General features: G+C 36.9%; 1 protein-coding gene across 2 annotated transcripts in view; it reads right to left on the bottom strand.

The window, feature by feature from the left end:
- Positions 1-523: 523 nt before the first annotated feature.
- The window catches only part of MAP3K2 (mitogen-activated protein kinase kinase kinase 2), a 56,871-nt gene continuing 32,395 nt past the window's right edge, over positions 524-24,999 (bottom strand). Inside the window, exons 9-17 of one of the 2 annotated variants that reach the window (XM_075028714.1) lie at positions 23,068-23,147; positions 21,050-21,117; positions 17,994-18,086; positions 14,030-14,236; positions 13,137-13,285; positions 11,282-11,413; positions 9,858-9,987; positions 8,586-8,763; positions 524-6,746 (exon numbers count right to left, since the gene is read on the bottom strand). In XM_075028714.1, the coding sequence (XP_074884815.1) occupies positions 6,521-6,746; positions 8,586-8,763; positions 9,858-9,987; positions 11,282-11,413; positions 13,137-13,285; positions 14,030-14,236; positions 17,994-18,086; positions 21,050-21,117; positions 23,068-23,147 (1,263 nt within the window). In that variant the 3' untranslated portion in view covers positions 524-6,520. Of the gene's footprint in view, positions 6,747-8,585; positions 8,764-9,857; positions 9,988-11,281; positions 11,414-13,136; positions 13,286-14,029; positions 14,237-17,993; positions 18,090-21,049; positions 21,118-23,067; positions 23,148-24,999 lie in introns of both variants that reach the window. The other variant, XM_075028713.1, reaches the window with a different exon arrangement.

The following is a 24,999-nucleotide window of genomic DNA, read 5'->3' as shown; positions in this document are numbered from 1 at the left end:
TTCATAAAAATGTAGAAATGAAATTGTGGAATAAGATTACTGGGAGATATATATACACACACGCACACATTCAATGCATACAGAGAATTACAAGGGGGGGTTGTTTGTTTGTTTACGTTTGGAAGGTTGTTAGACAAACGGAACTAGTAAGCAATGCTCAACTCCTGAGTTCCTCAACCAAGATAACCATAGGCTAATTTTTAAATCATTTTATCTTTTTTTTTTTTTTTTTTTAAACACAAGATATTCCATGTAAAGCAGCAACAGCAGTGCAGTTACTGGTAGCAACATCTCAAAAGTAATAAAAAAACCATACATCCAGACAGTAGTACATTGCACACACACGTGATTCTCATACACCCATCAACAATTGGTCAGAGTATTAAATCAGTGTACAAATTAAATATTTCCAAAAATGTGCAAAAAAGTCAACGTTGATAGAAAAAAACACCTTTGTGTACATACATTACAAACTGTGCCCAGCATTCAACTGAGAGTAAAAACATTTACAGTGAGAAACTGATAGATTAAATAGAGAATTTAATGGCTACATAAAAATGTACATTAGATCAAGAGTAAATTTACAAATTTTTATTCATAGCTTCATGAAAACTAAAAGCCTACGTTCCAATTCATCTAAGTCTCCTCCATGTATTTACAGTGATATTCCATTATATGACTCCTGCGAGGTCTGAGATGACAGACGCTATGCTTTAATAAACCGTTCCAATTTTAGGATGACACCACCTTTTTTACTGGTATTAACGAGAGACAAACACTAGGGAACCAACAATCTAATGCCTGTTCAGAAAAGAAAATGCAATCCTTGTTTTTAAATCCACGTTATATAACCTCTGGGGAAAAGGATCGTCTAAGTTCCGGGGTAAAAGACATGAAAAACCTCTGAAATATTTCCCATGAATATCCACTCTGGCGTTAAGAGTATCCTTTTCCTTCTCTCTCGACAGCAGACCCTGACCTCCAATCCTCATCGGTGGACTCAACGTAAGGGCTGAACCATGGGTTACAATTTTAGTATGTCTTAATCCAGTTCCTCTCCCTTCAAAATACATTTATGAACATTAAGACCTAGCCAAAGCATGACTGCTAGCATCGGTGCTTTGAAACGCGAGAAACTTCGTTTCCTCCATCCCGTCTACCCCTCCAATACGTACGTGTGTATATTGCTAGAGAAAACCCACGGGCTGCTCCAGCAAGCAGGGAGCTGCAGCGTCCTGGGTTCAAGTGACAGGGCCCCGGTATAAAGCGTACATGAACTCGCACCCCATTCGGGAGCTATCAGTGGCTGCCACCTGTGCAGTTTTTAAGTTATGCCAGCTAGAAAGAAAAAGAAACCGTGCAGGCCAGCTGGGGGAAATAAAAAGAGAAAGGAGCTCCTTTGTTTCTGACCAAGGATTTTGATTCAGAAACCCCGGGCTGGCAGCAATTCTGCCTGCCCCCTTTGGTGTGCATTTGTGGCTCCTCCTGAAGGCAGCACCGACACCCCTGTGACTGTGGGTGACGTTTGGGCTGTCACGTCAAGCGGACTGCTTCCCAGCAGCTTTGAAATGCTCTCACTATGGCGCAGAGCGGTTCAGGTCACAAATCTACACATCTTCATGGTGCTCCTTCCATGTCCCAAAACTCAAACCTGGCCATAAAAGTCACCAGGTTTAGTCACCAAGCTTATGCATTAATTTTAGAATGACAACAATAAGGTTAAGGTAGAAAGAGTTTTAAAAAGCAAACTCTTCATTTTAATGCTGGCATGAATTTTGCACATCAAAACAACAACTATAAACACCCAAATCTCTTAAATATGGGCAGTGTCTATCACTTTTTACTAGTACCTGCTTTACTCAGTTAGCAATAGCTTACTGATGGATATATATGTTTCTATAAATAACAGTACTAATCCTTGAAACATCACTTTTGGCTATATGTATATGGGGATAGAAAAGCTTTGGTAATTGTACGTGATTTTACACTGCAGGCTTGTCATTAACACCAGACAGGAAGTTACCAGCAAGAAGAAATTATACTGGCGGTAATACTTCTGCTTTTCCAGAAACACCATAGGGACTCACATTCAAGCACACAAATTATGCTTTTCTATAGGTGTGACAAAGACTTTCAAGATTAAAAAAAGTAAGAAATTGGTTATAAATAACTGTAGATCTGACTAATTTGCTCAAGTCTCTGAAGCTACAGTTAGACATTGCTCCAAGTTGTCTGAAAGAATGGCTTGCTGTACTGCGCTGTACCTACAGGTGCTACAAGGCTTTCAGTCAAGACAACGGCAGGATTAAGATTATCCAAAAGGCACAGGAAAGAATTTCATGGGCACGATGTTAGCTTCACTGAGATATCTGCTGATTTGCTTAGACACATCATATTCCTGTGTGTTGAAAGTAAACAGCTTTTAATACAGTACCACATTTATGAGTGTACCAACTGTAACTTCAAGTACATGAAGAACTCTGCTGCAGTCTCTACAGTAAACCCAGAGTCCAGTACCCACAGCTAGGAAGCTAAATCTCAACTCTTAACAGTACTTCTGAGAGTGCAGAAAAGTCCTTTTCTTGGTATGCACATCAGTGTACCATCTCCAAAACTCAAATACAAAACCTCTATTAGCACACAAAGCCTTCAGGAAGTGCTCCAAAAAGCACCTTTTAAAATTCTCAATTTAAATGTCTGCAGCAGATTATAACTAAAGTATACTTTTCAGTGCAGTTAGACGAATTCTGTTTTGGACACTTTGAAAAAACCCATATTCTAAGATTGTTTTGGTGACATGGAATTGCATGACATATTTCAACATGGTGTTCAAATACGAACAAAATTAAGGCATACAGATAAAAAGGCACTAGCTAAAAAAAAAAACCAAGTAACTTTTCATTTTGTTGTACTGAAAGGACTGTTTGGCTACAAATCAACTTGGAAATCAAGTTAAAATTTTAAGACTACTTAAACTGTCAAGAAAAAAAGCCTATGCAGATTTAACTTTGCAGTTATTAGATCCATACCTTTTTAAGTCCTTGCATGGATATTTCTATCACCCAAATTAAAAAAACCCAACTTGCTCTAACACGACTGAAACTTTCAGTCGCACTTGAGCAGGACTGTTAGTTACACCATTAATGTTAATACATGCAACAAACAGAATTACAAAATTCATTAGCAGATAAGCGAGTCCTTTGAAAATATGCATACTCACTGTGAACCCTGATCCTTGTTTTTTGAGAGGATGGCTTCATCATGGCATTTACAGAAAAGCAAAACAACCCTGCAACAGTATTGTTTTCATTGGCATTTTCTAGTAATTGGATTCAACAATTAAGAATAATTCATGATTCTAAAATGCTGGTATCTTTGTTAGTAAGATACTAGAAGTGGTGAGCAGGGATCTTGGCTCTGCAGCCTTCCTCCAATGGAGTTTTAAGCATGCAATTCCATGTGCCCACTCAAATTCTAGAACTAGGGTTTGTTATCACACCAGTAGTCAATGTTAAGTGTTTTACAGATGTTGTATATGTATACAGAGGTACTATGTTATTTAATGCAGCTTGTTTTACTACATTACCCCAATAGAGGATAAATATTAGCTAACCTTTTGTAAAAGTTTGATTTAGCTTCATAATTATTTCTAACTCAAAACATTTATGTTAATAACCATCTAATTTACTCTAAGTTGCTTAAGTCAGTAGACAAATTCTCCATAGAGATTTTTTTTTTTTTTAAAAAAAAGCTCAAGCCTAATCTTGGTTAAATTAATAAGATTTTACTAGAATCACTGGAACTGGCAAATGTCATCTTCATTTAAGAAGCACTGTCTTTATGTTGGCAGCTTTCTGTTATGTCAAAGAAATTAAGGAAAATGCATTCTGCAAATTCTTTTGTTCCTGGCTCCAAAATGCTTACCATTGTCATGACTGAATGCTGTTTTTTAGAAAAGGCACAAAAGCAGCAAACTCTATTATTCAGTAATTAAAAATCACAATGAGGAGATGATATTGCAATATACATGAGCCAGCACTGTTTCACAAAAAGGACACATAATTATAAGAAAACTAGATTCTGAAAGTTTTCAAGCTTCAGAGAGTGCAGTTTTGTTTTAGAATAGCATATTTAAATGTTATGAATGCTACAGATAAACCTGGTTACATTTTCCCTTTAATGTCCTTTTTTGGTAATATAAAATTTCCTTACCTTTTCAGATATCACTGTCCAGTACTGATTTTTATATACATTTTCACCTTGGTTTTGGTACCTTCTTAATCTGTTTGAGATCAATCATTTCAATTATATGATCTTTAAATTACCTACATAAACTATTAGGCTCTACATTAAACTTCCCATCCCTGCTGTCACTAAATCTTGCTTATAAAGCAAAGGTCCTTTACAGCAGAGTACATACCAATTCTTCTTAAAGGCTGCTTTCATAGCTTTTATCTAGGGACAGACAAGCCAAAAAAAAAAAGTCAATACAAGCTGAACTTTCTTTTCAGCCTTCTAAACTTTCTCTGGTCTGATTAGTTCTTCCCATACTCAGAAAACCTTGCACAGTTGTGTACCCTGACTGAGAAAATTATAGGCTGGGTAAAATATTCACATAAACCGAAGGAAAAAAAAAAATCGTTCTTACTCCACTACAGGTAAAGTGATTAAGATAGATCCATACTCCTGCTTATGCTCTGGTACAAAATTTGGAAGTTAGCAGAATAAATTCAAAAATCTCATGAGTGAACTACCATGGGAATGGGTAAGCTTATTTTTCTATCTCCACGCACTTCATAATTCTGATAGTTGTCTGAAGATACAAAACAGGTAGAGCCTTGTCAGAGTGGACAAGGTTCACAGTACCAGCCCATTCTGCCTTTACAAAACAACAAAAGCAAGCAATGAATCATCCAAAACAGTATACATTATTTCAGTTCTGTAGTCCAATAGTTTATTTCCAAATGACCTTTTATATTATGTTGTGTTCTTCTACAAAAATATGAGAGTTTGACTTCTCTGTTGTGAAAAGTCAGTCATTCACTACACCTGATCAGTACCTGGACCTTCAATTGAGAAGCAGTATTTCAGAGTTTTACTTTTGCTCTTTTATTACACTCTTTCAGAAATGGAAAAAGTGATTCACATACTTTTTATAACAGTTGGTAATCTGACAAACACCAATCATCTGGATTATCAGGCTGGAGTAATCACGCTTATGTTATTTAATTGCTGGCTCTCATTGCACTTTTGGCCTGTTCTTCATACAATCTTTTGTGCTGTGCCTCCTTGTTCATGTGGATTCATCATCGCTACCTTATTCAAAATATAACTGGAGTCTTATCTTTCTCAGTGACTTATTCCTGGCATTAAAAGATGTTTAACATTATTTCAGGAATTTTCAACACATCCTAGATGACTGAACTATGTTACTAAATTTTTTTTAGTGCATAATGGGAATAATTTTGTATTATTCAGGCACTTGATGTTGATATACATTCTATCCTAGTGCCCCTCAACAGCTTTGAAAACTTTATTTCGTATAACTCATTCTGAATTAAGTAACTCATATACTGCACAAGGGTTAGTCACTCCCTTTCCCCCTCAGCCATTCATGGGATTGTGGAGGAGAACTGACTCTGAACATCACTTTTTTTTTCTTATCTAAGATAACCATCTCCCTCCCAGCTTATGCAACACAGGTTCTCTTTGGCAGATACAGCAGGAGGCATTCTCCTAACTATTTACATCCAACAGCTGACCCTGGTCTATTATGGAAATTTTCCCCTTGTAGTATAGTAGTTCCTAGGAGTCTGGGTCCATAATCTGTTTACCTGTAATTATTTTCCTATTAAGATAATACACTAGTTCTACACCAAAACCTCTAACTAGTACATCAGTGTTGAGTTCTTTTTTGTTATTTTCTTTTGGTCACATAGAAGTACTGGTTAGACACAGTGCTGTACAAAGAGTTCCAAGTTCTTCCAGCTTTATCATTAATTCTCAGAACTGCATGTTCCAGCTTAAACTGTAAAATCCAGAAACTGATTAAAATGCTAAAATATAGTAAGAACTTGGAACTCTCTGCCACAAGTACCTACAATATAAAGAAGAATCACAGAGAAGTAACCTTCTTGTCCTTTAGCTGCATGTCTATTTTTCCCTGCACCCTGAGTCAGTCAGTGGTGTCAGAAAAAGTCACACAGTTCCTGACTGTCCAAGCATTTGTCTTTTTTTTTTCCCCCTTTAAATAAGGAACAAATATGTACTAAAGTGCTTTATCTACATGAACCACATCAGTACATTATAGAAACAAAAAGTTCTAGTCCTGGTGGGAGCAGGGGAGAGAAGATTCTCATTTTAGATACAAAATTTAGATTGTTTACAATCTAAGTGAAACAAAGATTCAAGAGAATATTCTCTCTTGTCTTTTTTTTCCTTTTTTTGTAAAAAATAAAAATAAAAGTGCAGTCAAATAGAAAATAAATGCAGTAGATGCAAGCTGAGTTGAGGCAGGCTGTTAGTGATAGTGTGCAAACGTGTGTCTTAGCAGTTCATCTGCAAATGGTCGCAGCTTGGCCTCGATAAAAATCCGTTTCAAGAAATCCCGAGCATGGTCGGAGACATGAGGTGGTAGCTGGGGGTTGGTTGGCTGAGTGGCAATTTTAAAGATGGCAGCCATGGCTTCGAACTCTGCCCACGGGGGCTTCTCAGTGAGCATTTCTACCACTGTACAACCTACGCTCCTGAAACAGAGGCAGAAGTGAAACAGCAGGTTACAACAGAGTCATGCCCTTCTAGGAAAACAAGAAATAGCAGAGAGCTACTAAAATACCACATATAAGTAGTGTCCACTTAACTCCACGGAGCAACTTCAGTGGAAATAGGTGTTCACAAAAATTGCACGTACAGCTCTACACTATCTCCAAGTTACATAAATCACTACCTACATCTTCACTTGATTACTTCACTGGGCCAAAAGCTACAACCTCAGTGAAGAGACAGTTAGGTATTTCTCTAGGTATTTCTCAGATACCAACTGCGTTATGGTACTGCCACTATTCAGTGCTCAGCAGGCTGATGCAGGCCACAAATGCTGTGCAGCCCTTGTACCCCAGCTCTTCAGATGCCTGCAGAACTTGAATGCACTTGAAAGCTTTCTTGCTCATTAAGGCCTAATGGAAATACAAAGCAACAGGAATGCTTTGAGTATACTGCATATACTGCTAGCTCATAAGAAATGCACAAATTATCACCAATGTATACTGCACAAACATGACATGGAAGTTAAAAAGTTTAAAACCATACCTCAGTAGTATCCTTTTTTAGTTAAGGATACTAAAAATATACTTAGATTGCCAAACAAAATTTTAAGATCCTAAACAATCTTTGTATACAAGCCTATGTTTAAAGGATTTAGGAAGGCAGAAAGGCATGCCTGTGGCCAGAAAAAAACTTTGTTCCTTAAGTCCTGCAAGATCAGCTTCTTCCAGTAACAAGCAAATGATACTATGAAATGGATAGGCTGGAATAATTTCCCAGTTTTCAGGAAGTTTTATGGTTTTTCAAGATGCATGCAAGAAGTTTTATGGTTAGACAGAGGTACACTTCTTTACACAACAAGGATTTACTGAATGACAGAAATCCAACTTCAATATTTTCTTCTTAGTTTTAACCAGGATTTTCTCCATCAAAAAAACATGTATTAATGTACATATTGGTACGAATACTTCAAAGTTGAACAAGTCAACTGCCTGAAATCTATAAGGCTGTCCTACTATTCAAGTATAGCAGAATATTTACTAAGTGATCTGAAGTAGGCTAAATTAATTTCCCTGTCATTCCCTGAAATTAAGAGTACTGCAATGGGTTGGATATAATGTGGTTCCTTTTTAAACACACAAAGTGTTACTACTCCTGCAGATCTACTGTTGCCTACCCATTATTCTGGGTGTTCACAGATCACCTGTGGTGCAAGGAATCTAATCGCTAAAATCATCTGTCCATTGGGCTGGAGCTATGTTAGACTATGTCTTATTACACAATGTATAACAAACATTCATTTTTGAAAGTTACCTTTCCATCTTAATTCTTAAATATTTAATAACAACTTAACCAAATTATTTTTCATACCTCCCATTTAAATCTGGTTAATTCATTCTTATGTGCTCATCTGTTAAAGGACCAGTGTTTCATTTTCTGCCTTGCATCAAAGGTATTTCAGTGGTAAAATTTCATTACAGGACATTGACTTAACTGATGCTTCAAAGCTTCACATGTTGCTTTCACCCAGCAACTCTCCAGGATTTACGAACAGTCTGATAATCCTCACTTCATGCAAGGTCAGTTCAGAGGATTCTCTTATGTACCCTAAATTGATGGGCTGAGGAATTGCCAAATGAAAAATTCCCAAATTTCAGTGTTACACTCTCCAAACATGACTGTAAGTGCTCACGCTTGCCACCTTCTTCAGCTTAAACCCCAGAATGAAACACTCCAATTTCAGATAACAAATACCTACACTGTCGAAAAAGAGCCCATTCTGAAATGAAACCTTTTGGTAGAGAAGTTTTTTTTTAACATACCAGATGTCTGCTTTTCTGCCATACCCTTCTCCACTAATAACTTCTGGACTCATCCAGTATGGAGTTCCTGTGACAGACTTCATTCCTGTACCAGAGAGACAGATGGTCTGCAGTCGTTTGCTGGCACCAAAGTCACCAAGTTTCACATTGCCTGCTGAATCTCGCAGAATATTTGCTCCTGGAAGGAAGGGAATACAGCATTATATTCATGAAAGGCTCATTAACATTTTGGTGTGGAAAACGGTAACAAAAGTTTGGATTCAGTGATACCATGCAAGATCAGCCTAGTATTTCAAGTCAGAGAATTTACTCTCTCTGCTCATTCCTATTACCCTATTCCAAGGTTCAGAAAATAACGAATTGTACACACTGGTTTGCATCCTAGGCCTTCTCCAGAAAGTGCCAGTCACTTTGTAAAGCCTTCCTAACGAAATAAGGAATATGCCATACAAGGGAAATAAAAGAAATGGGAAAGAAGTTTCCCCACAACTGAAAACCCCTTCATAGAATATTAGAGCAATATCTCAAACTGTGTTACAGATTTGTTCAAAACACTTATTTGTATAAGCATGTACAAATTGACCATGATATCTCAACCTTTTTTGGAACAAAACACTATCGATACAAAGCAACAGGAAAATTGTAAACATTTTGGGGAATACAACAGTATTGTGTTCAACACACCTATTTTGCACATCACCATCTTACTACATATTCATAACTTGCTTATGCAGCACTTGCAAGTCAGCTATATCTATCTGCAAAAAGTAAGTATGTCTGTTTCCTCAAGTTTCCTGGCAGTAAAATCAAAGAATTCTGAGTCATTTGATCAGGCAAGTCACCTCTGCCAGTCATTTCTTGTACTAGTGAAGTGCTAGGTAATTTCCATATAATTGATGAAACAAAACTCTGTAAAAATAAACTTTTGAGTCATGATGCTTTCCTCTGCACATTCTATCTATTTATAATGACATCATCCTTTGATATATTCAGAGCTATTAATACTAAAATAAAATCAGAAAGAAATTTATCATGATTGTTTTGGAGACAGACTATGGAAACATTTTCAGAAGTCTGCTAGAACATCACAAAGATGCTTATTTTTCCCCCCTCAGGTTACAACAGTGACAAGAATAAATGAGGGAAAGCAATTTCATTGATTTTAAGTCAGTATTTTGGCATTTTAGACTTAATTACATTTTAGCACTTCACACAAGACTGGAAAAGAATCTGTAGTAAAGAGCACTGAACTGTGCACAGAACTACCATTACCTTTAATATCTCGATGGACAATCATATTACTGTGCAAATAGTGAACTCCTTCCAAAATCTGCCGCGTATATTTACGAGTCACATTTTCTGTGAGTGCTCCATATGATTTCAATTGGTCTTTGATGGAACCCTATGGCAAACATGAAGTATAAAACACTAACATTGCTAGAATCACAAGTGGGCTAATACTACAGTTGAATTTCAATGAAATTTATGCCTGAAATGTAGACATTTAAAGTTGCAATACTTCTCTAGATCAACTTGAAAGCACAGATAGAGTTTTACTTCCACTGAGAAAAATAAAAACTTTGACAAAAGAAAGGCTGCACAGAGAAGTCATATACTGAAATGTTAAGCTATTAACTCTAAAACTGTCAAGCAGCTGAATACTTCCAGTGTCACGTACAGAAAAAGAACAGCAGTACTTTCACTCAAACAGCAGTCTCAGACTCACATTGGACAAGACACATGCCGTTTACCCTGGTTAGTTTATACTCAGGAAAAAAAAGGTTGTCAAGAAAAAACCCACCACATGCTGGAGGATGGTGCTTTATGTAAAAATTAAGAGGTAAACAAGTCTTGGCTTAAAATAACATTAAATCAAAGTTTCATAATTTTCTAACTATTTTTGTATAACTTGGCTTTGTCACACAAACTGCTAAGATTACTTCTGTGACACTGTCCGCCAAATCTCAGAAAAATTCAAGAAGCCCCCCAAAACAAAGCCCAGAACTCACCTAAAAAAACAAAGAAACAAACAAAAAAAACACCACCACCAACAAAAACACATCCACACACCGCTTTTCTTCTGTGGAGTCTCACAGTAAAGTAGAATGCTGTAACTATTCAGATATACAGAGCCTGTGTTTTTATACGAGCATGTTTTACTTCGTTCTGCTGACCCCACTTGGTGAGAAAAATGAAAATCCACAGTTTTCTGACCTTATCATACTTCTTAACAAAACAGTAGAAGAACAGTTCAGCATGTACCTAGGTGCCACACAAAAAACAAGCACCAAGATTATTTTCTGCGTGCACTTATTCCCACACCCATCTTAGCTACTTCTTGTTTTCCTGAAATAATTGAGCAGTTGTGATGGTGACTATGCAAGCTGACAAGCTGAAGTGTGGCAAAAAGAAACATTAAAATTCAGGACGATTCAAGAGTTTACTAATGATAATATAGTCTTTTCAAAGACATTGCCAGAATGGAATGCAAAGAACTTTTGTACAAACCACTGTAATTCTGAAAACCCGAACAAGCAATGGAGAAGAGAGGCTGCTGTAAGCACTTGTCAGTGGTACTGTTTTTAACTTTGGACATTTCTTTAGTATCTGTGCACACTTCCACAAAAGCTGTCTACTTGGGTGCTCATCATATTGCATAGAAAAGCTGGTTGAAGTGGACTGGCTCTCTTGCTTACCCCAGGCATATATTCCATGAATATAGAGAGAGTTCTTTCTGGTGGATCTCTCAAGAAGCCATAATACTGAACAATTCTTTCATGCAGCAGATTTTTCAGCAACTGAATCTCACATTCAAGTGCATTTACTTCCTAAAAGGAAAAAACAGAGAAGATTTACCACACTTGATGTAGTAATAACAATTTGGATTTTTTAAAAGCAGGACCATATGTACATATTAAAGGGTTATGTAAACTAAGTAACAAAATAGTCTTGTAGCTTATGTAAAGTTTATAAATTTTATAACAAGAAAATATCACCATTAGATTGATGGAAGTAAAAAAAACTATGCCTTTTCTATAAATTGAATTTGGGATGATTTTGCTGTTTTACTCTTATTTTGAGGTTATGTTTGTTTCAGAGCACAGTGGATATCAGTATGTATATGAAGTCAGTGATCAATATGCAACATGTCACAAGCCTCCAATTGGGTAAATAAATCAATCAATCTTTAAACCTTTGTAGTGGAATAATTAGCATTAATTCTTAACTTTTCCAGGATGACAGTTTACACTTTAAAAATGCCTTCAAGGACCACTTAATATTTTAATAATGAAATACAACAAAGAAAATCATTAACAGATATGGTGCTTTTGCTAAAGCTATCCGAAATACTAAAAATTTTGCAAACGGGAAGTAAGATATTTTGAAACAGACTGTACAGTAAGATGCTGAAAAAATACTAATCCACCAATTCAAACTTGACTGGAGTCCAAATTTCACCTAGATGTCTTTCATCAAAACTTACTGTTTATCCATCACAGGCTATTACTGATACCCTCACACTTCTGAGGTTAGAAGGAAAAGAGATTTTTTGACACCGAGAGGCACACATGACAAAATGCTATGGCAAGTGAGGTCACAAAACTGTTGCTACAGGAGACACTACAGTATTTTATATTTAACATTTCCAAAGCATAATCAGTTGTTCTACTACATTTTAAAGAAGTAGCAACAACAACTAGACTAGAAATCTACAGCACAAATGATCTTGGCTTTTTTCCTTGATCCTACATCACTAATAGCAGCAACTATAACTGGTGGCCACTCAATTCTGCAATCATGCTTACACCCATTGTTTCCCCGGCCTTGCTCCCCACAGTGCAGAATGCAGTCCTAATGCAGAAAAGTAATATTTCTTTTTCCATCCTGTAAAAAGCAGCAAGTATGGTTTGGGAAAAAAGAAATATAAAATCAGTGCTACTTTTAAATAGTTTCTCTCCTCAAGTGTCCAGTAATTAAAGAAGGACAAGTTCAGCTTTAAAAAAGAGAACAAACTGACAATGAAACATCTGCTCTTCAGAGAGACATGCAGCGAATAACAGTAGCTAGCCCTGATGCCCAAAGTTTGTTTTGTTTTTAAAAATTCCCCTCCCCCCCAAGATTAAAAAAAAGATAAGAATTTCAAACTCGCTTCATAGCCAAACAAAATATCCTTGAGAATTTATTTTCAGGAACACTTATATTAGTACAGATTTTTCTGTTTATAAATGCAATTTGTTCTAATTCCTACAAGTATAAATAATTATCTATTTCAGAGAACACTTCATAATGGATTGTTTAATTTTAGAGACTGAGACCGCACCAAATTAAGTTATATGTTCACTGCCTAAAGGTATGTCTGAAGATTAAAAAAATGGGATGTAACATTAAAATCAGGTAAACAAACTAATTCTCTCAGGTACTAATTCTCTCAGGATTCCTAACAAGGACCTGAAAACACAACATGTTTTAAAACATCGGAACATCAGTCTAGTCTAGAACACACCAATTCAGCAGAAGCCCTTTACAAACTCTCTCTTTTGTATCACTTACCTTGCTGGTTTCTGGACTATCAGGATCAAACTGAACTTGTTTAACAGCTAGTTCTCTTCCGGTATCAGCATCATAACACAGATATACTCTGCCAAATGCACCTTGACCCAGCAGTTTACCAAGTCTCCAGTTAGTTGGAGCTCGTGGTGCTGAAAATATAAGTATGTTTTGGTTTTCAAATGAGCTTATTATTCAGCTGATCGAGAAAAACTGGAATACACAGAAAATAATTTTTTAAAAGACTACATTTTTCAACAACAGAGACTATGCATCCTAAACCTCCCCATTTAAGTTACAAAGATCAATAAAACTTCCTGTAAGATGGAAAATATGAACTACTTAAATTTTTTCACAAACTAATTTGTGGTGGAGATAGACATACTTAAAACAACTAGCAACAACTAATCTGAAAAACAGAAAAAGCATGTTAAACAAACTTACTAACATTTTTTTCAAAAAATCGAGGCGTGATTAAAATGTTCCAGCTACTGAAGTCATCATGAAGTATATTTGCTCCTGAAATGCCACCACAGATATAAACCAGTACCACTTAAGGTCTACAAGTTATCAGAGAACTTGACCAACATCTGCAAAAATAAATAGTAACTACAACCTACATAACCCTTCTTGAGTCCTCAAGAGCCTAACAAATAATCAAAAATATTTTTACAGTGTTTTGTTATCACAGATGCAAATTCCATGTGAAAATGTAGATGAAGGTTGGCACAATAAGCAATGAAAAATCTGATGAGCATATAGTCTTGACTTTTTCCTATTAGAGAGATAAAAACATTATTCAATTGCATGTATTTTGATGACACGCTTAGTTTTGACTTGATATACTTGAAAGGTAAAGAGTTTTACAGTGGAGTTCACAAAATGCTTTAACTTACAGCGACTGGGTGGGCTAATGTCCATGACTGACAAGGTAGGATTGTCTATGTCACTTCCCCTCCTCCTCATTCGGTTATCTTCATATTCCGGCGTAAAGACGCTGCTTCCACTACTGGTGCTCAGTGAGTGATCAGTGGGACTGAAACTAACTGGTGATCGGAAGCTGTTTCCCTGAGTCCTTCTGGCTCTTGGAAAAGTTTTACGACCTACAATGATATACAAAGAATACTAATGTTGCACTACAAAAAATACTGCTATGCAATGTGTATGTGCAAATACTTTATGAATTCCACATAATGTAGTTATCTTCCACAGCATATATGATATGATGTAATGGTCATGACATTTACTGGTTTAACTTTCCACCTAGAAGAAAACAAACATTCATCACAGATGTGTGTAAGCATTAGACTGAATTAAAAACTGGTTTACTTTTAAAGTGACCAAAATTGGGACCAAATTCTGGAACTGGTCTGAAATGTAATCGACATACTTCAGAAACCTAGAGGACTTTGAGAGGAGAAAGGAAAATGCCCTGCCCTACTCTTACTCCTCTATTAAGGTGTAAATACCAAATTTCTGATAAATAGAAAAGCAAGAGATATGTTTACATTCCAGTGGTGCCTGTGCTGGCATCTTCGTCCTGTAAACTAATAAGAATTGAATGCAGAGAAAGACCTACACATGGAATCAACAGGGAGACCACAAAAAATAAAAAATAATAATAATTAAAAAAAAATAATCACAAACAATACACAATTCAGAGATGGCTACAGCATTAGAATAAAAAAAAGGCATTGATCTTCAAAAAGGTTAATTACAACAAGATGACTAACAAAATTCATGTTAATATATTTAGATAACATGAACATTTTTAGGTCAGCATAGCTTGATGAAGTTTCATCCTACAGAACTCAGAAATAGCTGAAGGAGTCTCTGATTCATTAGGTACTACACTGGAGAAGGAGTTTCCAGGGGACTGAAGAAGGCAGATAAAGTATCTTTGAAAAAGTAGACTCAGATTTATATACTAGCCTGGCCAATTTAAATTCCAAGAATGATAGGCAAACAAACAACTAAGCAGTTTTATCACTGAGAGGATAATAAGGTAGTAAACAAAAGTCGTAACTGGTTTGTCACATATAGCTAATCCAATTTCCCTATTTCATTGGGACATTTTCATAAGCTAACTACTGAAGTGTTGCACAGACCAACTTCCTATGTAGACTATGCCCAAGACAGATTCAGAACAATTAATGGTGATTTCTCATCACCTTCAGTCCACTTCCATACACTATTTTAACAGATGATGTATGTATGATGGAACATAATACACTGATATATTGCAGATGACATCAAGTTAATTGTAACTGGTCCGTTTAAAGATAAAAATCAAAATTCACAATGATATTAGTAAATTGGAGAAGATTCAGAAATCAACAAGACGAAATTCAGTAAGGAAGTACAACATACTTAAAGAGAAATCAAATCCAGAAACCACAAAGTGTAAAGTAAATGGTTGGCTAAAAGTCATGTAGAAAAGGATATAGGAACCACAGACTGAACAGCAGTAGCAGTCAGTATGGTGACCATGAAAAAAAGTAGTGTGTCATTGTGGAATGTATTAGCATGTATTAGGGGGTTTGCATGGCAAGGTTTTGGTAGCAGGGAGGTTACAGGGGTGGCTTCTGTGAGAAGCTGCCAGAAGCTGCGCCTGTGTCTGACAGAGCCAACGCCAGCCAGCTCCAAGACGGACCCGCCGCTGGCCAAGGCTGAGCCCATCAGCGACAGTGGTAACACCTCTGGGATAATATGCTTAAAAAGGGGAAAAAACCCCACATAACAGCAACTTCAGCTGGAGAAAGGAGTGAGAATATGTGAGAGAAACAACCCTGCAGACCCCCAGGACAGTGAAGAAGGAGGGGGAGGAGGTGCTCCAGGTGCTAGAGCAGAGATTCCCCTGCAGCCCGTGATGAAGACCATGGTAAGGCAGGCTGTCCCCCTGCAGCCCATGGAGGTCCATGGTGGAGCAGATCTCCACCCGCAGCCCGGGGAGGACCCCATGCCGGAGCAGGTGGATGCCCGAAGGAGACTGTGACCCCGTGGGAAGCCCACGCTGGAGCAGGGTCCTGGCAGGACCTGTGGCCCCGTGGAGAGAGGAGCCCACGCTGGAGCAGGTTTGCTGGCAGGACTTGTGAACCCACAGGGGTCCCACGGTGGAGCAGTCTGTGCCTGAAGGACTGCACCCGCGGAAAGGACCCACGTTGGAGCAGTTTGTGAAGAACTGCAGCCTGTGGGAAGGACCCACCTTGGAGAAGTTCTTGGAGAACTGTCTCCTGTGGGAGGGACCCCACACTGGAGCAGGGGAAGAGTGTGAGGAGTCCTGCCCCTGAGGAGGAAGGAGCGGCAGAGGCAACGTGTGACGCAACCCCCATTCAAAGTCCTCCTGTGGCACTGGCAGGGAGGAGGTAGAGGAAATCAGAAGTAAAGTTAAGCCCAGGTAAGAAGGGAGGTGTTTTAAGATTTGGTTTTATTTCTCATTACCCTACTCCAGTTGATTGGCAATAAATTAGGTTAATTTTCCCCAAGTTGAGTCTGTTTCGCCATGACAGTAATCAGTGAGTGATCTCTCCCCTGTCCTTATCTTGACCCACAAGCCTTTCATTATATTTTCTCTCCCCTGTCCAGCTAAGCAGGGGGAGTTATAGAGCAACTTTGCTGTGCACCTGGCATCCGGCCAGGGTCAACCCACCACATTTACATACCGAGTTATGGTTATATCCTATATTATACATGAAGTGGCCATGAGAAAAGCTTCAGCTAGAGTACTCTAGTGAGTTTTGGCCACCACAAGAATGGAGAAGACACCGCAAAAAAATACAAGGCTTGCAAAAATGTCTGAGGTAAGACTTAAGGCTTGAAAGAAGAAAACTAATGAGAGAAAACAGATGCATGTGTGATGTAGTTTTATATATGGGCAGTGACCAATTCTTCAATGTGTTAAAACAGAGTAACTAGTTACTAGTTTCATTTGCAGGAAAAATTATTTAGAACACATAAAAAGGTAAGTTATAAGATAAGCTATCTTCAAAATTAGTTACATAAAGAAAATGAGTATCTCTTTATCATAAAGTCAATTTAGAGTTTACTTAAAAGTCAGTGTGACAGATCTTTGCCTCTTTAATCTTGCCTTAGAGCAAGGGACTGGACCGAAGCTGCCTTGCAGTCCTTCAGTTTGGTAGTTCTGTGATTTCTGTAACAGAATTCCATTTATTCCTGTGCTCATTCCACACTGCAAATGAAACCATCTGGTCTTTGGAGAAATTTCTTCTTAACACTTCTCAACTAGTGCTTGACACACCCTTAAGTCATACAATCCTTCAGCTGCTTCTCTTTCCTTCCTTTGGAAATTTAACATGGGTTAAATTTACAACAATGTTACTACTGTCCAAATCAATTTTGTGGCCACATCAGCAGGTGCTGTCTTGCATTCCAACAATTGATTTCACCAGCTAATTGTTAATTCTTGATTTAAATCACTGCTCTTGAATTTTATTTAGTCTTTTAATCTGAGAAACTGTTAATAGGAACTCCACTGTATTTGGTTTTTTTTTAAGCAAAACAAGAAATGACAAACTGACATACCTAGTTTGGATAGAAAAGGGTCACAAAGGTCAAAAGCTTATACTGGATGACTTGTACATGGCCAAAGATAGAGAACATTTTCATAGCCGTGCATATGAGTCATGAATTCCGTAATCCATAACTTTACCAGAGGTAAGACTGCTCAGCAGCTCTATCAATCATTAGAAATTTAGCTAGTGATTTTGGGGAAAGAAGTTAAGCTTTCAATTTCTTCAATATTTTAATTAATTAAGGTTTTGCAATCTAAAATTTCTTCTTCACTTTTTAAGAAAATAAAACCTATTAATAAAGTAGAACTCTTGCAGTATTTGCACCTACCGTCATTGTAGTCTTGTTGATGATATGAAATATGGTATCTTCGGGGATAAGTCCCCCCCTTTCCAAATTTCTCAAATATTGGGATATCATACTCTACTAGAAAATAAAAAGATACATGTCAAAATTTAAAATGTGACAAAAGCACATTAAATTAATCAGTTTAGTATTATAAACTTAAACACGGGGGAACATACCAGTTGCTTGAAGTTGAAGCATCAGAGCAAAAAAGGTAATAGAACAAAAGCCACAAATCTAACAAATCACAAGAACTAAAAGGACATTCAGCTAAAAGTTCCAAAGGATCAAGAATTCAATAGCTCAAGTGGTTTGTAACCTCCTGCTTAAAGGAATGTCAGAGGACTGCAGCATGCCTAATTACTTGTTTTAAAAATAGTTTCTAGAGGAAAATTGGCAGAAACTATATTACAAAGAATAAAATTTAAAGATGCATAAATATGAAAAATTGGTGAATGAGTCAACACAGCTTGAATTACTAAAAACGTTAAATAGGTCTTCTTTTAAAAATTATTGAAGGAGAAAAGTATTCATAAGATAAAGGGAAAAGTCCTTCATGCATGCAGTAATTGGTTAAAAGGTAAGTACATAAGATGGGAATAAATGGTCAACAGTTCCACAAGAATGTGGGCTACAACTCATGCAGTTTAATTATGCATGAATTCTCTGGACAGAACAATGAATAGTGAGGTGACAAAATCATTTTGAGAAATAAGGCCAACAGAAGAATTGCAAAAAGCGCTTAAGAGTCTACGTGACTGGATGTTAAAATGGCAGATGAAATTCAATGTAGGCTAGTGTAAAGGTCTGTGATAGAGAGTTCCAATAAAGCAGCAGCTGAACTCTCTGTATTGGCTAAGAAGCAAATTAAATGCTATAAATCATTAAGACATACTGAACAAAGTTTTGGTCTACTCCATTTCAAAGGATTTAGTGAAACTGGAAAAGATTTAGAAGTACACAGATGATCAAAGACACAAAATTGCTTCTCCATAAGGAATGTAGGCCTCTATAGACCAGAAAAGCAACAGCTCAAAGGGAGACATAAAGAGGTCTATAAAAAAAAAAGAAAAAAAAATAATGACAAAGGGCATACTTCTTCATAAAACACAGTAAGTTGCACAACTTTTTGTCACAACATACTGTTTATACTGAAAAAGTTTATACAAGTTGAAATAGGGACTGGAAAAATTTGTAGAAGGAAAAAAAATAATCCATCACATCACAGAAAAGCTTCTTGCATTTGCAGAATCCTTAAGCTATACATGACTAGGAATGTATTCTGAGGAAGGAATACCACATGCTCCTCTATAGAAGCATGGTACTGGTTGTGACAGGAGGAAAGACTAGGCCAGATGGACATTTTTTCTGACACTATATACTATTCTGTTTTTGTTACACATCAAATCATGAGAATAAATATTGAATATGGAATTAATGATTGCTGTCTATCCCATCATCAAAATACCAGAGCATCCCACAGGAAAAATACAGAAAAAATATTGCAAGATCATCTTATTAGAAAAGTAACTGTAATAAACATACACAAGTAAACTATATTACGATTACCAAAGGCAAACTAATTTCTGACATTTCCAACTTTTTTGGTATTTATCTCTGCCACCTAAAAGTTTCTTATACATAGTTTTAGTTTCATTTAAAAGTGGTGCAATCTGTTAAACAGTCTAGAATCCTTAAAAGAAAAAAACACACCATCACATGGTTATCTGGATAAAGCTTCATAAACAAAATAAAAATAAGCCTTAAAGTATATACTAGACCAAAAAACACAGAACACCCCAGCTTCACTGGAAGCTAAATATTGTTCAACAGCAAAATTCTGTAGAGGCATGTCCGTGAGAGACACTTCAAAGCACTTTAAAGGTTACCCATTGCACTTCGTATCCTGAAACATGCACAACTTGGATTCAAGCCAGAGTATCATATGAAAACATTAGTAGTGATGATTAATTTATAGGCACAGCATGCAGTTCTCCTTCATTCTTTCACTTTGCAGAGCTTTCAGTTACAGAAGTCATGAGCACTTCAAAGTGATCCTCATTTCACACAAGAGAAAATGAAGGCTCCATGTACTGGGTTTGGCTGGGATAGAGTTAATTTTCTTCAGAGTAGCTAGTATGGTGTTATGTTTTGGATTTGTGACCAAAACAGTGTTGATAACATAGGAATGTTTTAGTTGAAGCTGAACTGTGTTTACACAGCATCAAGGCTTTTTTTGTTTCTCACACTGCCATGCCAGCTAGTAGGCTGGGGGTGCACAAGAAGTTGGGAAGGGACACAGCTGGGACAGCTGACAAAAGGAATATCCCATACCATATGAGGTTGTGCTCAGCAATAAAAGCTGGGAGAAAGAAGGAGGAAGGGAGGACATTTGGAGTTATGGCATTTGTCTTCCCAGGTAACCGTTAGGTGTGATGAACTCCTGCTTCCCTGGAAATAGCTAAACATCTGCCTGCTGACAGGAAGTAGTGAATGAATTCCTTATTTTGCTTTGCTTGCACGGGCAGCTTTTGCTTTACCTATTAAACCGTCTTTACTCAACTCACACGTTTTCTCACTTCTACCCTCCTTGTTCTCTCATCCATCCCACTGCGGGGGAGTGAGCAAGCAGCTGTGTGGTGCTTAGTTGCCTACTGGGGTTAAACCCCAACACTTCCAAAATTCAATAAATTAACAAAGGTTATGTGCCAACTTAGAGACGGATACTACAGTCCAGTCTAACAAACTGTTGTGTGCCCCTATCCACTGCATCATTTGTTCTTTTCAGAGAAGCAGGTAAGTTATACTATGCACATTAACAGTGGTGTTACACATGACAATCTAGAAAACATTTGGAAGATCTTATGTTTCATTGTATCTTTTACTGTGTGCATTTGGATTGGATTTTGTTGCTTTCTTTTCTCCTACCCTATTAAGTTTGTGTAGTACAATACCTCTCAGTGTGAACTTCCCTTCTAAGCCCTACTATTTGCAAGAGGAAGAGTTCTGGAAAGCTAGTACGTCCAGTGATTTTTGCCTACCTGAGAATTCCTGATGATTATCTGGATAGCTCTGTGCTCTTGGCATCCGAGATTTGGGATAGTTGTCTCTGGAAGTGTAAAAACATACAGCGTCTAAAACCTGCTGTTAATCTAGTACTTAAACATTTAATCTTACTGTCTCACAATTCCTTATGACTGATGAAAAGTTATTGCTATACAAGTTGCTGCACCAGTTTACAAATGTGGAACCCCATTTTGAAAATCAAATCTAGTAGGTATCAATAACAATTCAAGATCAGTAACAATGGAAAAGCTTGCTTATTGAGCTTAATGTAGTAAGAAAGCAACACGCTGTTAATGAGCAATGATATTAGTAAAAACATGAATTATCACAAGTAAAGCCACAAAGGAGCACTGTTATGTTTAATACCTTTATGGCTAAACACACAGGTTTACAGACTGGCAAAAATCTCTTATATAGCCTATAAAAACTCTTGAGGAAATTTAACCAAAGAAATGTAGAACCTTTTAGTGTCTCAAAATATTTCCCCTTCTCTCCAGGAAAGTCATAGGATTAAGAGAGTAATTTTATTGAGTTATAGAATGATGAAGAATTTTTTGGTTCTTACACAATCACATTGTTTCTTACCTACAGTTGGTATGTAACTCCCAGCCACCAAAAGGAATGGATGGGATTGCCAGTCAGAGAGACCGATTACAGTATATTTCAGTATATTTCCATAAACATACCAAAACAATGTCCTCCTCTTTCTGGTAAGAATTTCTCTAATGGGTAACAGAAGCTAAATGGAGACACAAAACCTACATCTTTGTAGGAAATATTTGAATGAAGAAGGGAAAAAAAAAAAAAAAGGAAAACAATCTAAGTAGAGGTGACAAATGAAGTAAATAAAAAACAACCAAAAGAAGTTTTGAAGAAGAAACATGAGTTGAATTAAGATTGCTGTTTCCCCTTACTCCACTTACCCCTACCCAACAAAAAAATAAAAATTTGGCCATTTGGTAGAACTTTTTTGGTAGCTACATTAAACACTGTGTATGTACAACATATCACACTTCAACCACAAAACACTTTCCATGACTATTGTTTTCTTGCTTGTGAAATGGAGACTCATTTAACTCAAAAATTTGTTAGACCAAATGTGTTTTTGCCCTCAAATCACATATTCTCAAATGAAATGGTACTATGGAATACTACAGCTCTGATTAATTGCCACAGGCAATGATTTCCAACTTTTTACCTTTCTACCAATTAAATAAAATATTTAATTAGCAGCATAATAAGGTATTGCAGTTCCAAATAAACGAGTAGCCAGTCTGTGCAACATAAGAACCAAGGTTATATGCCTGGCCAACCATAAGCCAAAAAGGAATATGTTCTGTTTGGCTTCCCTGGTGGCTGAAAAACTGTGGACAGTGACCCTTTTGAAACACATTAATCTCCTAACAGGTCAATCAAAACAGATCTCCAGACCCACCACAGTACACATTGCCTCTTGCTAACTGACAGGTTTAAACAAGGAAAAATAAGTGGTAAGTCTGCAATGGGAACAAGGGGAGAGGAACAGACAGTTAATTGCAAAGAAAAGGAAGGGATTGTCTGTTGAAGTCTTTAAATGATTCTACCCTCTTTCTTGAATTAGGTACCCTCTACCTTGCAAAAGGGAAGCTTACTTCATATAGCAGTACCTAAGAAATGTAAATTTGATGGGGCAGCTCACTGCCAGGGAATATACTTCACATATATGTAAGACTGGCAAAATTTAGTAAAAATTTTCATTACATTTGTAGGACCTGAAGTCTAATTTTTTTTTCAAATGCAAATTGTAAATAAATAAATAAATAAATAAAATTACTTCTATTTTCCGTGCATTAGCAAGAAATTAAGTATCAATAAGCTTTTATAAATGTTCTATAACCTACAGAGGAATTTCTGGAAGAAGTTCAGTAACAGCTGTCACTGGAGAGTTATTATGTTACAACTGATACATTATGCAATCTAATAAAGATAAATAATGAATGTAAGTAATTTTTACCCATCTAAAGGGCTGTCAAGTGAGGGACAGCTTCCCGAGCCAGAGTTTTCAGGACTGCTCAAAGACAACGGATCCAGCATCTAATAAATAACAAAGACAGACCAACAAGTTCAAGTTTTTGGTTTTGTTTTTTTGATTTTGTTTTTTTAAATACTTGAAGGTTTCTGCTTTGAAGCGTCTAATAATAAACAAAAACAAACCAGAAATATTAATTACTAGAGAAAAAGTTCGCTGCCTAGTTGAACCTGCATTGCATTCTGCAATCCTGAAAGGACTCCATCATGTTTCTCGCATCTAACTAGAATATAGTTAAGGTATTTAATCCTCTATCACGCTTTGCACATAACAAGTTGTACTGCTACATTCTTCCTGTATGTGCCATTGTCTCTTAATATTATAGCAATATCTGCATGAGAGTAGGTTAACAGAATAATAAAAAAAAAGGCTTCTAGAGGATAAAAAGCTGAGACAGTTTTAAAAAAATGTGGATTTTGTTGTCATCACCAAAGAAAAAAAATATCTCAAATATGACATAGATTGTGATGAATACGATTTATATAATCTCTGGAGTGGCTTAAGTTTGACCAACTAGCAGTCACAGAAAACAGCTGAAATCAAATACTGTAAAAAGCTTTTAAACATTTATCTCTGGTTAGGACTCTAAGCAAGTTATGGAGATTTTAAATAGAACTGAAGAGAAAATGGAAGGAGAAGGAGAAAGAGGGAGAATGCATAAAATTTATAAACACTCTGTTTTCACCCAAACCAAAATCCTGTTTCAAATAAAATAAACTTTCATGTGAAACTGGAGTTTAGAAAAACACCAAAGACAGATTTTTTTTTTTCCTAAAACACTTCTGACAACCTAGTAATCAATGCTTATGAGCTATGTGAAATCTGCCATGTATCAGTCTGAAGAAGTCATAAAACTGAATATCTAGGCCAGATCTATTACATAATGAAAACAATCGTCAACACTTTCTCTGTTTCTTGAATCCAATTCAGAGAAGAAGAAATGGATTGATAATCAAGAGCATCCTCTTGATTACCAGCTATTTCTTTTGGCTGATATTCATTTTGTTTATCTTGCACTACCACCCTTTAAGTTTTAAGTTGAATGACTGGCAAACATCACTCCCTCCTCTTCTGCAGTAAAGCAATCTGAAATGTGTTACAGATTTATTTTTCAGAAGTAGTGGAAAAAGAATCTAAATTTTGAATTATTGAATGTGACAATTTTCCCAGCCTGCCCCTCAAAAACAGAGTGGAAAGCTCATCTGTTGTCTTAAAATGAGCTCCTTCCTAAAATATAGTTTGTTTTGGTATATAATATAACATCTATTATTTTCTATTAATTGGACACCAGTCTTTTACTGTAAATTAAGTAGTTATCTCTCCAATATTTATGGTCTGTGCTGCATCTTAAAGGTCCTGGGCACATACTTTGCCAAGCATCAATCAGGGACTTACTAAAGAAATAGGGTCCAGAAAGTGAGTTTGCTCTGTACAAACTCAAACACTTAAGTGTACTCTGTATTGGGGAGGAGAACATTTACCATAGGTTCAGCAATTATATCGCTCTTTTCTCATGCTGAGCAGTGGGTTCCGAAAGGGAAAAAAGCCCATGTGCTGCCATATTAATTACCTCTATAACTTAATGCAGTATGGTCCAACTGGCAGACCACGGCCCACTTCTGTCCAACCCATCATCTCTTCTGTAGAGAAAGTGTGGGGTCTGCTGTCAGAGTGTGAATAGCTGTGCTCAGGCAGATCAACAGGAGAGCAGAGCAAAGCCTTCCACTCCCAAATTCCCTTCTTGTCTTTGTGGGGCAGGCTGTGACAGATGCAGGCAGCATGGTCAACACTTGCCAAAGTGACGTGGCAGCTTAGGAGGAATGGAGCAAATGGAGGTGATGAGTTCCAAACACTCCA

The sequence above is a fragment of the Buteo buteo genome, chromosome 5, assembly GCF_964188355.1.
Source record: "Buteo buteo chromosome 5, bButBut1.hap1.1, whole genome shotgun sequence".
Classification (NCBI taxonomy): domain Eukaryota; kingdom Metazoa; phylum Chordata; class Aves; order Accipitriformes; family Accipitridae; genus Buteo; species Buteo buteo.
This window is presented reverse-complemented; position numbering and strand designations above follow the sequence as displayed.